General features: G+C 31.4%; 1 protein-coding gene across 1 annotated transcript in view; it reads right to left on the bottom strand.

The window, feature by feature from the left end:
• Positions 1–3,631: 3,631 nt before the first annotated feature.
• The window catches only part of LOC126883287 (uncharacterized), a 118,339-nt gene continuing 103,457 nt past the window's right edge, over positions 3,632–18,513 (bottom strand). The window contains exons 2-3 of the mRNA XM_050648634.1: positions 4,335–4,621; positions 3,632–4,280 (exon numbers count right to left, since the gene is read on the bottom strand). Of these exons, the coding sequence (XP_050504591.1) occupies positions 3,717–4,280; positions 4,335–4,499 (729 nt within the window). The 5' untranslated portion in view covers positions 4,500–4,621 and the 3' untranslated portion in view covers positions 3,632–3,716. The remainder of the gene's footprint in view (positions 4,281–4,334; positions 4,622–18,513) is intronic.

Raw genomic sequence — 18,513 nt, 5'->3', positions numbered from 1 at the left:
TTTATATTTATTGTTGGTTAAATCATTAAAATTAAAATGCATGTCAACCAGCTCAATATCCAAATTCATTTTTCAAAAACAAACAATTACAGTATTCCTCAAAATTAATTTCTAGGTTACATTGTAATACCAAACGTCGGTTGTCATAATAACGTTAAGCCCCGCCCCAGAACATTTGCGATAACTCTCTTGTTGCCTGTGCTGAAATAGAACGTTATACGTTATTTACGTCTTGACACGATATTATCGTTTGCATTTGCGATATCTCTCTAATATCTGCAGGATCATACTATTATAATTATAAAGGCACCCATAGTATCGTCCTACTGGGTTTAGTCGATGCAAATTATAAGTTTATATATGTGAATGTGGGTGTCAATGGCAGAATCAGTGATGGTGGAGTATTTGAAGCCAGTAATTTGTATTGTGCTCTTGTGAATAAAAAATTGAATTTGCCTGAACCAGCTTTACTTCCTGGCAGCTCAATTAGAACACCCTACGTTATAGTTGCAGATGATGCTTTTCCTCTAATGGAGAATGTATTAAAGCCATATCCACAAAGAGATTTGGACCATGACAAACGCATTTTTAATTACAGACTGTCAAGATGCAGAAGAATGGTTGAAAGTGCGTTTGGCATTTTGGCTAATAGGTGGAGGGTACTTTTAAAACCTATTCCCTTAAGTCCAGACAAAGTGCAAAAAATTACGTTGGCTTGTGTAACCCTTCACAATTATATGATAGATCAAAACACCTCTTATACAGATCGAAATGAAGAACCTGAAAAGTCAGTTTGTCTTTCGCATATCACAAGACAAGGTGCAAATAGACACTCTACATCTGCACGAAATATACGAGATTCTTACAGGGATTACTTCAACTCTGCTGTTGGAGCGGTACCATGGCAAGAAAATGCAGTAAATCGAGGGAATTATTAAAGGTTTATTGTGATAGTATGTACACAATGAATAAATTGTAACATGGACCATTTAGCGGTGTGTTTAGAAATATTTGATAGACGTTTTCATGTTATTTATAAATGTGCGTAGTTATAGAATATTATTATGTATGTATGTAGGTATTATTATGTTTAAGTACTTGGATATATGTATAATCATCATTTATAGTGTACAGTGTATTGGTAACTTTTATCTTATTTCGGGATTAAATTAACTTGATTTTATTTTATAATCTACACTTGCACAATGGCTACACCTGTTGCCACAGACAGTCTATGACTTTGTGGCTGAGTATTTGTAAAGTATCTTCGTATTTATGTATTTTTATTTTCAACCAATAAACATGATATATATATACACAAATAGATAGTGTAATAAAATCAAGAAGGTTGCAGTGGCTCGGCCATATAGAGAGAATGAACGATGACAGAGTGGTCAAGAAAATAGCATGGAGAGTACCAGATTATAAGAGAAAGAGAGGAAGACCACGAAAGTGATGTAGCGAGGCAGTAGTAGAAGACATAAAAGAAAGGGTAATAACAGACTGGAAGAAGTTGACAAATAACAGACTTCAGACAGACAGTTATTTTTCAAATTCTTCCAGTCTGTTATTCCCCTTTCTTTTACGTTTTCTACTACTGCCTCCCTACATCACTTTCGTGGTCTTCCCCTCTTTCTCTTATAATCTGGTACTCTCCATGCTATTTTCTTGAGCACTTTGTCATCGTTCATTCTTTCTATATAGCCCAGCCACTGCAACCTTGATTTTATTACGCTATATATTTGTGGTTCTTTGTAAATATTATAAACTTTCTCATTTTTCCTTCTTATATACACTTCCTCTGTTCTCTTCCCACCTAATATTCTTCTGAGTATTTTCCTTTCCCATCTTCTTACTGTTTCTTTTGTTGTTTGGTTGAGTATCGATGTCTCACATCCGTATATTGCTGTTTGTCTTATGATAGTCTTCTAAATCCTGAAATTCGATTTCCGTGATAGGTGTTTTAGTTTTAGTAAATAATTCATTGCTCCCGCAGGTCAATTGGCTGTACTTAGGTAATCTGGCATCAATTTCTTTTATTTCTTTACATTGTTCGTTATCCTTGGTCCTAGATATACAAATTCCTCTATTTCCTCAAAAAACTCCTAATTGTGTGCTTACATTGAACTTTGTCCCATCCCCCTTTTCTCTTCCTACTTTAATAATCTTTTCATTCGTCGCTACAATTGCCTCATCACATTAAAATCTATGATTTTGTATTCGTAGCAGTTGGTCAATACCTTTCATTATGAACATCTGATATGTCGTTCCTCTATCGTTCCCAAATTCTGCTTGATATTCCACTATCTGTGGTTCAACTACTACCTCCAGCCTGATTTTAATGATTGTCACTAATGATAGACCGCATCCAGCAGTGATATTCCCCGATAGTTTTTACACTCTGCCTCTTGGCCATCCTTAAAATCAGTATTATTGTTGCTTTTTCCCATTCATTCGGCATCTGCTCCTCTCTCCATCATCATCATCAGTGGTGTTAGAGCTTTTTATGAGCCAAAGCCTTCTTCAAAACAATCCTCCATTCGCCCCTGTCTGGCTGGCAACTCTTCTCCATGCTCTAATTCCAATAGATTTCAAATCATTTTCTAGGTTGTCTTGGTACCTAAGTCTCCACATGTCCACATTTAGTTCTCCTCTCTCCTAATGTCCACATTTACTGGATAGTGATTTTAGTAGGTAATTTTTTTGTTTTTTTGCCAAAATTACTAACTATTTAGTAGGTACAGTACGAAAAATGAAAGAATACCCATGAACGAACATATAAAACACGCAGTATTTTCCTGTCACTGTGTCACACAAAAAATTGGCCAGCACAAGCACATGTAATAATTATTGTTACATGTACTTGCACTGGACAATTTTCTTTGTGAGATGGTGACAGGAAAATACGGCGTGTTTTATATGTTCGTTCATGGGTATTCTTTCATTTTTCCGACTGTAATTATTTTCTTTCAAATTTTATCAAATTGGCAAAATTACTTACTAAAATCACTAGCCAGTTGTGTTCCGAGTTTAGCGAATCAACTATAAGAATGTTTGCATTACAAACACAGCAACCTGATGCAAAAGTAGCATATAAGGAGCAGAGAGCAAAAATGAAAAAGATAAACAGATAACAGAAAAGAGCCAATAATGAACAAAGAGTAAAAAATAGAAGGCTACTATAAAATAAAAGAAATTAGAAACTTTTACAGAAAAACTAAGAAAGGGAAAAAGATATAATAACAATATGTATATAAAGGACAAGGAAGGAAACTTATTAGGAGACAAAGAAAAAATGAAAGAAAGATGGAGAGAATATTTCTATAAATTGCTAAACGAAAACCCAGAGGCAGACAATAAACATAATATTATACATATATAATACTATGTGATGTATAAGGTTTTTCGGTCAAAATTAAACGATTCTGTGGTCTCGTCAAAACTCAATATTTCACAAATCTTTTCGCAATGGTTATTGGCTAAATATAGATTTTTGACGAGACAATAAAATAGTTTAATTTTGACCGAAAAACCTGATACATTACATGGTATTTTACTTATTAGATGGTCGATAAGATATATAAAAAAAATAACTACATATATATTTTTTATTATTTCTACGATTATTACACTAAAAATTATAATTAAAACTTTTAAATATAGTTGTTAAACAAAAATAAATATAAAATGTGTCAACACCACGTAAAAAAATTTACTCATTCATTTTTCTTTTGTCTATTTCTTCTTAAACCCTCCCTCAATACCGACATTATTTTTTCTTCTACATCGTCTCTAATGTCCAAATCATCAATCTCGTCCATGCGTTTTGCAACAAATGATGCGAACAGTTCGTTGCCTCCCATTTCCTCCTTTTGTGTTTGATTAAGCATTGGCGGCATTGCTAACGTTGTATTTAGCTTTGCCAAATTAGTCGAAACCATTTGCAGATAATGATCATTATCTTTCTTTTTATTGCTTTTGGGCTCGTCACTAAATGTAGAACCTACTCTACCTTTGTGCGTCGAAGTTGTTGGTGTTTGTTCTACTATGGTAGTTTCATCAGCTACACGTTCGTCAAGGATTGGTTCTTCCGTTATATCTCCATCAAATATAACGATAGCATCCATTATAGTACTGGTTCCGTCCCCATCAATTATACTATCCTCAACATCTGTTGTATTGATTGTATCAACACTGATTGTGTCAATACTTTCTCTGGGTAGACAACCATCCAAAACATATCTTATAATGTCAAAATACCATAGTGAAGGCATATATATCTAAAAATAAAAACAATAAGTAACCGATTTTTAATACAAAATACAATCACTAACCTCTTCTTCTCCTGCACCACTCTTCATAGAGTTTAAATGTTTTTTATATTCCTTGACAGCATTTTGTTTTAAGCTTTGAAACTTAGCTTGCAAGTCGGCAATAGAAACATTGGGTACACATGCCTGCATTACCGATTGCAATTGTTCAAGAGATGTTCTTCTCATGTTTCTATTTTTGTAATGGGCCGATTTTACTTAGTATAGGTTAGCATGCTTCCTATATTCTTCTATAAGAAGAGTAACCGCTTCTCTATTCCACATGGACATTATGATAATAACAGCAAAAACTGTGGCAAAAAACAACAAACTATAAATTTTCTTACAGCAAAGAAAACAAATCAGCACGTGTTGTAATCAACGTAGTTGTAATTATAAAGGAAAGGTTATGTTATCGTAAACACCACGGCGTTCTGAAAACTTTCTAGAATATAGAACGGGTTCTAAATTTTTATATTGAGAATTATCATGGGAAATTTCAGAGTAAATCTTGTGTTTTACATTTAATATTTTTATTAAATAATTTTTCATGGTAGTTATCAGCGTCAGTTTCGAAGTAAATTTCGGTCATGTAAAACGGCTCTTTTAGAAAAGAAAAAGAGATATAAGTCATTCTACACATAATTTACGCGCGATTTGGTATGTGTAAAATGATATAACTGACTAAAAATGAGATTTTTAAAGTAATACGGGGTTATGTAGACTTATATGTGAAATATATGAAAATCAATTAAATATTCTGTGAATAGAAGTATATGTTCACATATGATCAAAAGCGTTCGAATATTTTTCTGATTTGCGTTTGGGTTAATATATATAAGTCAGATAGTGTAAGGAATATTTTGCCAGATGCATCTGACCACGAGGATAACTAACAGAGGGTAATTAACAATAATAAATTACTAGTAATAATTAGATATGCTTTGTTTGTACCAAGGTTTTATAAAAAATATTTGTGAAAAGAGGATATGTTCTATTTTTTTCAAAAAATATTCGATATACTCCATATTTACTACAAAAAATGTGTTCTTGCGACATAATGAAGTCACACACAGAAGATAATACACATTTTATTGAAAAATAATAACGTACTGCATTTACGTCACAAAAATCGCAAAAACTCGTTTTCCCAAAATTATTAGTCCAAGTAATGAAGCTTAAAATAGGACAAAACCTCGCAATTTTTACAGAATGGATCGATTTGCTTGAAAATTTGAGAAAAAGTAGTGGATAGTCCAAGGATCAAAATCTATATGATGCTGAAAGGCGCTTTTACCATGGGGGTGGTTGTCACCCCATCTCGGGGGGTGGAAATTTTTTATTATATTTTGACCGCAAAAGTTAGTAAAAACATTAATTCTAAGCAAAAAACGTTCTATACATTTTTTTGATAAAATTAATAGTTTTCGATTTATTCGCTATCGAAAGTGTTAGTTTTATATCGAAAAAATCAATGTTGTTAATAAGTTTTCGGCTAAGAACTCCAAAAGTTTTCGTTTTATCAAAACAACTTTACTTAACAAAAATGTACCTTTTGAAACAATAAACAAAACCGTTTCTTTTAGTTTTTTTTCAAGACCAATAGTAATCGAGCTATAGATTATTAAATGTTAGCTCTTCTTCGTCAAATGATAAATACTGTATTTTCAAAGTCAAAGGACGGGAAAACTATGCATTTTTCGAGGATAACTTGTTCAAACTAATTTAAATCATTTTAAAATATCTATCTCCAGAAATAAAACAAAGTCTTTAGCCCAAAAATTAAGTGACGTATATTGAAAAGAATGTTGGTCCCTACTTTTTTCAGCGAAAAAGTGATCCGAAGCAACCTCCTAGTCACCACCGTAATTAAAATTAGTCATTAACCTTATTTGCTCTTCTTTATTTTTATATTATTAATAGGTTCTAGAAGTATGGCCGGTTTAGAATGTTTAGTTTAAAAAAAATGGAGTTAGAAGCGAATAACGAGTTTTTGTAGTTGGGAAAAAATGGCATTTTCTTCAGAATAGAAAGATTAGCATCAGAGATACGCAAAAATGTTTAAATATGAAATTGTAGCTAACTTAATTCTGAAGAAACTGGTTTGCAAAAATTTTTACTGCAGCAAAAATTGAGTGAGCTATTTATAGTTAAAACTTGTAATAACATGCAAAAACCACCTTTACCAATTCATTCAAAGTCACCTCTTTTTGCGACTGAGGATTTTAAAAAGAATTAATATTAACAGGATTATAGACCTTATAAAAACCTACAAAATTCTTTTTCGCCTAACTTTCTAAGATAAAAAATAGAAAAGTTACGGTAAAAAATTCAATATATGTATTTAAAAAAAAAGAGAAATCCAATTGGAAGCATAATAATGTAAGTTAGCGATGTTTTTAGTCATTGGCCTTATTCATTCTTCTTTATTTATGTATTATTAATTGATTCTAGAAGTTTGACTGGTTTAGAAAGATCATTTTGTAAAAAACTGGAGTTAAAGGCGAATAACGAATTTTTGTAGTTTGGTAAAAATGTCGATTTCTTCAGAATAGAAAGATTAGCATCAGAGATACGAAAAAATGTTTAAACATGAAATTGTAGGTTATTTAATTCCCAAGAAATTGGTTTGAGAAAATTTTTTCTACAGCAAAAATTGAGTGAATCGTAAATTAGTATATTACTGAAAAACACTTATTTTTCGATATAAAACTAACACTTTCGATAGCGAATAAATCGAAAACTATTCATTTTATCAAAAAAATGTGTAGAACATTTTTTGCTTAAAATGAATGTTTTTATCAACTTTTGCGGTCAAAATATAATAAAAAATTTCCACCCCCGGGATGGGGTGGCAACCACCCCCATGATAAAAGCGCCTTTCGGCATCATATAGATTTTAATCCTTGGACTATCCACTACTTGTTCTCAAATTTTCAAACAAATCGATCCATTCTGTAAAAATTGCGAGGTGAAAAGCTTCAGTTCCTGGACTATATACTTTTTTGACTTATATCCCTTTTCACATACGCCCGCCAATTATTCAGATGACATAATGTCTGAATTTTTTAAAAATAGTCATAGGAAAGTTATTAACAATAAAAGTCAAGGTAAATAAAATATTTAAAAATATTTAAAATAATATCAATTTAAAAACTTATTGGACCATTTTCCCGATAACACCTCCACGGCTTCTAAAAATTGCAAGCCAGTGGGTATTGCAAAGAAGACAAGAGGGATTACCAACTAAAATTGGCAATTCACCACCCCGTCTGTTCCATAGGCGTAACCAGGGGTGGTTTTGGGGGTAATAACCCCCCCTCCTTTTGGATGTACTTTGAGCTCTATACGCTTAACACTTTTCCCGTTATTTAAGCTTGAATACTTAGATTTGAGTACTCGTCGAAAAAATACACATTCAATTGCCAATAACTCACTTTGAACTAACATTAGTTTAGTTCTTTATGTGAGGAATGTATTTAATCTTTTATTATCTTCAATTTTAGTAATAATAACTTTTTTGTAGAAGCTTATAGTTTTTGATTTATACGTCAAAAACCGATTTAAAACATGCATTTTTTTAAGAAAAAATTAAATCTTTGGTCTTTAATAACTCAAAAAGTGTTGATTTATTTTTATAACTTTATATAACAAATTTTGCTTATAATTTGTCCCTCTATCGACTTATGGTATTATTTTTAATAAAATAATTTTCACCCCCGAGAAGGGGTTGCATCTACCCCTAGGGTAAAAGCGCAAGTTGGTATCATGTCACCTTTGTTCCTTGAGGTATCCTCTAATTACTCACCAATTGTCATGAAAATCGATGGAGGTTCAACGAAATCGGAGGTGAAAACCTTCAGTGACTGCACTAGATGTGTGCAAGTGGTGTGTTTCTACTATGAGTCTACGCTATAGTGTCTACATTAGTGTCTACACTATAAATTCGTTAAGAAAAGAATAACTATGATCTAGAATCTAGATAGAAGATGAAGTGCGTAAGTGGAATCTATTTTGCTTTTTTTAAAAGTCATATACGGTTATTGTCAATGCTGCATCAATAAAGTCACGATAGATAATATGGCAGCCAACATGATATTCAACGATCGATAAAGATCATGGAACTAGAACTTTAATTTCACATTTTAACAAAAAAAACATAAAAGCTAAGAAAGATATATTTATTAAAAAAGATGATATTGATATCACAAATCCAACTGAAGTTGCAGAAGAATTTAAATCTTATTTTCAACACATTGCATCAAGTATTATTCCTAATATCAAAAGTAAAAAATTTAGTGATAACTATTTGCAGAGTTTACCGGCAAATAATGTAAGTTCATTGTTTTTTGGACCTTTAATAGAAACTGATGTCAGGGAGTGCATTTTATCACAAAAACCAAAGAAATCCGCGGGGCTTGACAAAATTCCAATTACCCTTGTAAAAGAAAATATTGATACCCTTTGTAGGCTTTTATTTTTTTACTTTTTAATTTGTCTCTTGAAAACGGAATATTTCCTAAATGTTTTAAAAAATCGGTAGTTATTCCTGTACATAAAAAAGGTGATAGGTGTAATATAGAGAACTATCGCGGAGTGTCTCTATTACCGTCCCTTTCAAAACTATTAGAATGGTGCGTAAATAAACAATTACTTCTTTTTTTAAATAAACATAAAATTCTAACAACTTGTCAATATGGCTTTAGATCTGATATGAGTACTACAGATGCAGCATTTTCTCTAATCGAAAATGTGCATACAATCTTGAAAGCAAAACACCATCCTCTTGGTATTTTCTGTGATTTATCGAAAGCATTCGATTGCGTAGACCATCAAATACTACTGGACAAGATCTACTACTACGGTATTAGAGATACACCACATAAATGGTTTCAGACATACCTATCACACAGAAAAATGTGTGTTAGAATAAATTAATTCTGATAGTAGCTGTGAATCATCCTATTCAAATTTCGCAGAAGTTCAGTGTGGAGTTCCACAAGGGTCTGTTTTAGGACCAACACTGTTTCTTATCTATATCAATGACTTGGTAGCTAGTTTCCTGAATACCACATTTTCACTTTTTGCAGATGATACGAGTATAGTAATTAAAGGCGATATTTAACATTAACATCCTGTGCCGCTACTACTAGTTGAAGAGATATCAGACTGGTTTCTCGCCAATAAATTGGTTCTGAATATTAGTAAAACACAAAGTATCCGTTTTAATTTGTATCAAAATGTGGAATATGTTGTTATTAAAGTAGATCAAGAAAGCATTACTTCTTGTCATACAATTAAATTTTTAGGCATAAACATAGACAGCAAACTTGATTGGAGTTACCACATAACTGAACTTAATAAAACCCTCAGCAGAGCTACATATGCCATAAGAGCAATTATACAAAATACAAATTTTTGTGTGGCAAAAATAGTTTATTTTGCTCAATTTCAAAGTATTATGCAATATGGTGTGGAATTTTGGGGCGCGGCTAGCACAGCAGAATCCACATTTGTGGCTCAAAAACGAGCAATTCGAGCACTATTCAACTTAACAAATAGAACTTCATGTAGACCTCTCTTCAAATATCATGGAATAATGACGCTCATTAATATTTATATTTATAAGATGTCTCTACTTATACATAGAAAACGACATGAATTGTTAAAACCTTCTGATATACACAGTCACAATACACGCAGGCAAGATATAATTCTTCCCAATTATAATTATAGACGTACTCGAAATGGTCCATTGTACTCCGGTATTAAAGTATACAACCATTTGCCCACTGGGATTAAAGCACTTTCAATATGTAAGTTTAAAAAAAAATAAAAAATTGTTATGTCAATATGTTTTTTATAGTCTGGATGGATTCTTTTTAATAAATTTTAATGATCTAGACGGTTCCAACGCTTAGGCTAAAATCACATATTGTTTTTGTAAAAATATTTTTGTTAAAATTATATTTATTGTAAATTTGTGATTTTTTGGAATAAAGATAAAGAAAAAAAAAGAAAGAAAGAGAAGAAGACGATACGATTATTAGAGGTTTTACTACTTTGACCGTTGTAAGTCCTGAAAATCTACATGAATACTTTGTTAATGTGAGTGAAAATTCAACATCAACTATTCTGCCACAACAAGATCCCATTTCCTATCTCCTTAATTTAAGAAAGGTCTCGAATTCATTCTTTATAAGACCAGTTAATAAATCTGCACTAATCCAAACAATCAATATTATCAAAAGCAAATCTTCCTGTAGTACTGGCTGACTATCCATAAAAATTTTCTCAAATCTCCCAGGGAATGTGTTAGAACTTAAAGTAATGATTCTTTTGAGAAAGGTACATTTCGAGTGCCTAAAAACAGCCATTATTATTCCTTTTCATAAGGGTGGTCAAAAATATATTGCCTGCAATTGTCTGCAAGTGCAATCTATTGCATTACTACCGGCACTCTCCAAAATTATTGTGAGACTCATATAAGCCCAACTTATGTCCTTTCTAGTTGAAAACAACAATTTATCACAAAATCAGTTTGGCTTTCTAAATAATAAATATACCACTGGTGCCATGTTTTCTGTACTGCATGACGTTTATAAAGCACTGAACAATAATCTTCACGATGCCACTGTTTTTTGTGACTATGCCAAAGCTTTTGATTGTGTAAATTACGACATTTTGATAAAAACTAAACTTGAAGTATTTCTTTGAATTTATTTCAATTTTATATACTTGTATAATAGGAAACAACTAGTTATAGTAAATGATACAAACTCTAGTCTCAAAAACGTTGTATGTCGATGTGGGCTACCACAAGATTCAGAATTGGGTCCTCTACTTTTCCTTATCTTTATTAATGACATCAATAATTAAAAAATCGATGGAAACATTTTTCTTTTTACTGCTGATACCAGAATTACATGGAGCAACTCAAATATTACAACTTTTCATACCACTAGAACTTCTGATCTACTCACAATAAAAACCTGGTCCAATTCTAATTTAATGTAGATATGTTCTCCATTAATTTAGATAAAACTGTAGCATTATCCTATAAAGAAGCTCTTCAACCCTTACCTCTTAAAAACAACCAGATAAGTATCGTTGATTCTGTACAATTTCTTGGTATTTTTTTAGATAGCAACCTTAAATGGTCCCTTCATACCGATGTGTTAAGTAAGAAACTATTCTCAGTTTTCTATTCAATAAGATCTGTTTCGAAGGAAATCAATTTAGCCTCTTTCAAAATTCCAAACAGCATATTTTTCTTTGTTCGAGTCGCATCTTCGATATGGTCTTCCTTTTTAGGTCCTGGTACAGCTGCCCAATCCGATCTTATTTTTAAATTACAACAAAGAGCAATAAGATATCTCTTTGGCCTCAGAAGAACAACACATTGCAGAAGCTACTTCAAAAATCACGGGATTTTAACACTTTCTTCTTTATATATTGTTGTGGAATTGTTTTTTTAAGGAAATTAAAAAAAAAATAAATTTATATCAACGACCATAAAATCATAGTTTTTCATCACCCTGTATATCACCAAAATTGTTTAGAATTTAATTTTGCTATTAAGCAAGTGTTTCGGGAAAAAGTGAAACGACTAATAAGTGATTCGACGAAATGCACGGGACATGAACAAACAAATTCGGTGATTAGAGAGTTGGACATCGTTGACGAAAACAAAGACGTTTTTGAGATCCTTCCGGGAAGGTATTTTAATGTGGTAAACAAACTGTATTCGTTTTTAGTTGTAAAAGTAGAAAGTAGTAAAGAACTAATTATGATATTCTTTGAAATTTGACAAATTGTAAAAGTTGTTGGAAGAATATTTGGTTTCTTAAAAAATAAATGGTTTGGGAGAGGTTTTTGTCTATTGGATGGAAAATATCAGGAGAAAGGATAATGAATGTGAGAGTATGGATTTGAGAGAAAAATAAAGACACTGTGAAATTGACATCTGAAGAAGGCAGTCGAGTTGTAAAAGTGTACAATCAGTGTAGAGTGGTGTGATCGGCCTTTGCGAGCAGAATCAAGTTGAAACCAAATCGTCGACCGGTTGAAGAGTTAATTTTCCTGGTCCGAGGGAGATTCCTTTGTTTTGTCTAGAACGAGTAGCTGATTATTATCCGTTTGTGCACAAGATATTCGAGCAAGTCCTGTGTGTTTTTCTTGGAAGCAGTTTTGACGAGAGGGACTTTTTCGCAACAACCAGAGAGTCGTGTTGAGAGAGTCAAGGACGGCGCAATCCAGAAAACGATGGAGTGAAGAATAAAAGGTTAGTCAAATCATTTGTCTGAATGGACAAAATTTATTTATATCAAAATCATATTTGTTTATTTGTTTATTGAACAATTTTTTTAACGCAGTTAGTCATTTAAAATCTGAGAAATCAATTCAAAAATAAAAGTAAAATTCATTCAATTTAGTATGAGTAAATAAGAAATTAATTAAATAAATAATTTTGTCAAAGCAAGGAGATATCAGAGTTAGAGTTTAAATTTATTAAGATAGAGATTGTTGCAACAAAGTTAAATTTTAGTATTTTTTGAATCATATGTACACTGCTTAATTGATAAAAACAATAGATTACATTTATATGATTTTGAGTGTTTTCAATTTCCCTGTTTCTACCCTGGAAGAAGTAAGCAACTAGAAATACAAGAAGCCACAGATCACAGGCATTGTATAAAATACTAAATTAGCCCTGAGAATAAAATTGATTGGAAAATTTAATTGGAATTTAGTTGTATTCTTACATAGGCAATAAATAAAATAATTGGATAATCAATTAAATTAAGAATTTGCTAATTAATCTAAATAAATAGAAAAAGTAGAGCCTAACAATATTTTAGGAACTGTTTGCTTAATTCGTAAACATTTACATGTCTTTCCAGTAAGACCTAATCATGACTATTCCACTAAATATATTTACCAATCCCGTCCAACCGAGTTAGTAAAGAAATCTATATGTCAAAAATGAATAACAATTTTCAATTTCGTTGCAACAAAAAACTGCAGCCGCATCATTATTCCAGTTCAATCAGAGAGTGCAGCAAGCACCTCTACCGGTTTCGACACTTATTAGTCTCTCATCAGGAGGCACATATGCTGCTATCTCTGACCCAACCAGGACAAACCCCGGCGTGCAGTTACGGATTGCAAAGAACGAAATGGCAGGGATGCCCTAGATGCAACTGCTAGCACAAAACTAAGTTTTCAATCTAATAGCACATAAAATAACATCCAAAAATGTTACTCTACATCCTACCAGATTGAAAACAATGGCAACCTTCTCTGGTAACACCTCCGAGGCTTCTACAATTTGCAAGCCATAACGGATGCTGTCCAAAAATTTCGCCCGGCACCCTTCTGATTTGGGCGGAGGTAAATTCCTCACCAACCATTAAAAACATATAATCCGACAGGTATTTTCCTCACCAAATTTAAAGGTTCATATTAATCCGGCAGGTATTTTCCTCACCAACTCACTCAGGTAATAAAATAAAAAGGTAGATGTAATTTAAGAATATTTATTATGAAAGAATCCGAAATCCGAATATAAAGTCGTTAATTTCCTTACATTATAATAATAGTTTATAATATAATAGGCAAAACGTATAATAGAGGAGTCAATGGAGTTTTTGCTTATGGAAAAAATCAAATAAGATAGAACTTTTTATAATTTCGTTAAGAAATGTTAAATAAACAACATATCAAAAAGTAGTAGGTACTCCAAAAGTGGGTGCTTCACTTTTTATTAAACAAATGAACTGCGAAATTAATTGTTTTTTTAAATGCCGACGAAATTATAAATTTTAGAAAAAAACTGACTTAAAAATTCTACGTAAAGAACCGAATACAAAGATTTGTCTAATATTAAATCTACAGCTTCTATAATTTTTTTATTTAGAACGCTCAAGTCACCCTTCTCACAAACATTGGCGCACTGTATAGAAGCGTTCAACGCTGCGCGCGTTTGAATTAATTTATTATAAAAATCCACAAGGAAAAAGCTTTCCTGTAGGCTGTATACCATATAATACAATAAACGAATAAAATCCTTTATAAAAGGTATATATTTAAAAATCCCTAAAAAGGGCTACATCACAGAACTAGTTTTCGATTGGTTGACCAATCATTTTAGATAAGCACTGATGATGTGTGCTTACAAAATACCTTTTATAAAGGATTCTATTGATTTTTTTTTAATTTATTATAATTTCTTAACTAATTGATCAACCAAAATTTTACAAATTGGAAACGAAAGAAGAATATTAAAGCTATCTTAAGTTGAAATAACAGAAAAAATATGGGCAAACGTACGGTGTGGGCGGAAAGTGAGACGTACATGAATTATAATCAAAAATGGTTTAAAAATGTGTAACTAATACAATTTTACCTATAGGACTCTAAAGTCTTACTTAACAACTTACTTATTAAATATCTTACTAAACGATGTTTTACTCAAAAAAAAATCAAATTAACGTTTTTAAGTAAATTAGAAGCAATTATTTAGGTTGATGGAACTTTTAAATACTGCACAAAATTTTTTACTTAACTATTTACAATTCATGGACTCAATAATGGACACTTTATGCCATTATTCTTTTGCTTTCAAATAAGTTAGCAAATTCATATGTGATTGCCTTAAATTGTGTCAAAAATTAAACCTTTTTAATCCCAAGAGTGTGCATTCCGATTTCGAAAAAGAGATCCATGCAGCCGTAAGTGAAGTGTTTCTCTCTGCGAAAATAAAATGATGTAGATTTCATCTCGGACAATCATGGTGTAGAAAAATTCAAAAAGTTGGATTTTCCTAGATCCATTAGACGTACGTGAATGTTTTGCTATAAGACTTTAGTTAGATTTGCTGATTACTTAGTGAACAAGGAAAACAGTTCATTACTTGAGCGTACAACCATTGCCTGTGAAAGCCTGCTTAACCATTGAAGCGAACCAGTATGTATACAGTTTTCGGATCGAAAACTATTATTTTTAAACTGTATTATATTAAAAGGGATTTTTGAACTCGCGAGCTAACTAGTGTGCTCCGTACTCAAGTTTAAACGGATATATTACAATTTTATAGGTGTTTTAAAGTGCACTAAATTATTTTACTTCAAAAATGTAATAAACAACTTCTTTTTGAGAAAATTAAGAAAGGTAAAAAATGTAATACAAAATCCGAAAATTATCAGTTAAAAAAATGTTTACACAAAGTCATCAACATTTTTTCTGTACAACTTACTTACCTAAAATACATTTAATAACAAGCTTAAACAATATTAAATGTTCAAAAAAATTTTTTTGCGCTCTTATGCAGTATGTCTGCGCAACTTGGAACCTATGGAAAACTTCTTTATTATAAATTTTACGAAAAAAAGTTATTCTTGATAAAATGCTCTGCATCGTATAGAATATAGAATCTAAAATGCATCAAATATCAAATATACCTTTGTATTTGAAAATATGAATTTCGCTCAAGGGTAAAGTACCTTAGTATTTGAAAATATCGAAAATTGTTATTAAGAAAATATCTGATGGTTGAATCTTAGGTTGTAGACCATGCAGAACTTTTTTTGAAAAATAACTTTTTTTCGTAAAATTAATAATAAAAAAGTTTTATATGATTCCAACCTACAGGGACATATTGTATATTGACTCCCCTATAAATTATTATTTAATATTTACTATAATAAGAAACACACTTTACAAAATCCAGTCTAGTCATTAGATTTGACTGATATCTTATTAATAAATTTTCTACATTTTTCAATTTTAGTTTAACTTTTTTATCTTTGATTGGTTTTGCAATATGCAAACTTTGAATTTTAACATACGTATCTACCTGAAATTCTTTAATTTTTTCTAAGAAAATGTATATGGATGGATGCGTATTATAAAAAGATGAATTAAAATGCGAATGAAAAGATTCGCAAGCATTCGTGGTAGATACGAATAACAGAAGAATTTGCCTCTGCCCATAAATATGGGGAGAATATGGCATTTTCGTCTATATATGTTTCAACTAAACAATCAACATATCTATCTAAAATATCATTTTCTGGTTTGCATGACATTAAATCAAACATAAAACAATCTGATACATCTTCTGGTTTTATATATTGATGTGATCTTGATTATTGATATGAGATAATATTCTTATATGTCATTTAATTTAATCAATGCATTAATCATAATCTAATTAATTTACCAGATCACATATCAATATGTTTTCAATCTCAGGGCGAATTATAAAATTAATTACTTACTCTCGTGGCTTCTAAGTATTTCTCAATGGTTCCTAATCGGGATAGGAAAGAAAAGAGTAAAATAATACACACATATGGGTTACAATTATAATCAAAATATTGTTTATTTTATTTAAATGGCAATCACTGCTTAATATTTGCTAGATCTTATTATTCTTAAACAAAACATTTACAAATGGGAATCTTATTTCCATTTGGTTTCCAATTGAAAGTTTTTATTAACATTTAACTATTAGGATTTATTAGCAACAATTATATTTAAGTTTGATGAAGCTTTTCTGATATTATTTATTATGTTCTTCAATTTATAATGTGGTATTTAATACGAAAAACCCATACATTCATGTCCAAACAAATGAGACTGACCTTTTTCTGGTGAACTGAGAATGTCTTCACACAAGACCCGTTTCCTGCTATCCTTGGCTGCGATCAAAACCTCGTCCTGGCTTTCAGTAATGTTCTCCTTTGAAAACTAGCTCGTATAGCTCTCGTACCTGCTTCTGTCGTGATGCTGTATTCTACCTTTTTCGAAACTGCAATCAGCTACCGGGACACTCTTGGTTCAAGGAGGTTCTTTTACTCTCAACCTGGCCTACCTCTCGTTCCACGATAGATACTCCACACTCACGGAACTACACCGGCTTTTTCACTCTCCGTACACTACCGTCTACTACTGGACTTCCCTTCTCGACAGCTCAAAACATTCTGATCTCTCTTTTCAGTCATTCACCTACTTTCTAAATATCCCTTCCAGATTCACAAATCAACCTTCCACCACCAACTCTCATTCGCAGTATTCCTCAAAACCAATTTTTAATCTTTCTAAATATGCTTAATGGTTTTCAAAAAAGAAATAGTTAATTCCCATTCTAAAATTACTTTCTACTATTTACAAAATTTAATGACCTATTATCTACTTCAACTGAGTCTTATTTAGCATAGGCTAATGATCGAATCTTCCACGAACAACGATAATGACCTATTATCGATTTCACTTGAGTTTTATTTAGCATAGGCTAATGATCGAACCTTCCGCGAACAACGATAATGGTACGCGCCATTCACTTTGTTTATTCTAAGCGCATTGTCCCGAGTTTCGTTTAATCACTTCTTAAAATTAAATATAACAATTTGTTGTATACGGGTTGTTCTAAATTTATATGCCCGTGGTTGAGAAAATTGAAAATATTTTATATTAAATTGAATTTTGTTTATAATTATCAAAATTTAATTTTCATATCAAATAGAAATATAACAATATGTAGGGCCAAAAGTAAGTTTGAGCCACTTGCCTACTTCAGAATCATTTGTATACTCTGATGTTAAACCAAGAGACTGAATTTTTCTATACCAAGCATGGTGTAGGTGAAATCTACAACCATGTATGTCAGCGTTCGGCCATATTTGGCTAATTGCATTATGTATACCCTTTTCAAAATCTACAAAAATTTTATTAGGATTAAACTCAATTTTAAAAGCTTTAAAAATTTCTGATTTTAATAAGTAAAACAGATTTTTGTAAGTTTCTGTTTTTTTTTTGTTTGGCAGTAAACACTATAATAAAGGAATATAGTGCCCATTAATTAGCCCATGAATAGTGAATAATTGCAAATAATATTTGGTACAGTAAGAAAATGTGCCATCCATATATACAAAATTCAATGTGGGTAAAAGTCTTATATTTGATTCACAACTAAATACAATTACCTTACTTTCGACACAGTTTATAAAAAGAAAATTTTCTCCCTTGGTTGTTTTTGGAGCACACTTCTTCACAAACTCTTATACCTCATCAATATTGCAAGGAAGTCGACCAGGCATCATTTTCCGTCGATAATTATATATATTTTTTCGTATATAACTGACATCAGTTGTAGTAATTGTTTCCGGTAAATTGGTTGCAAGCTCTTGGCGTATAATTT

The sequence above is a fragment of the Diabrotica virgifera genome, chromosome 4, assembly GCF_917563875.1.
Source record: "Diabrotica virgifera virgifera chromosome 4, PGI_DIABVI_V3a".
Classification (NCBI taxonomy): Eukaryota; Metazoa; Arthropoda; class Insecta; order Coleoptera; family Chrysomelidae; genus Diabrotica; species Diabrotica virgifera.
Note: the sequence above shows the minus strand (reverse complement) of the source record. Positions and strands in the feature narration are given on the sequence as shown.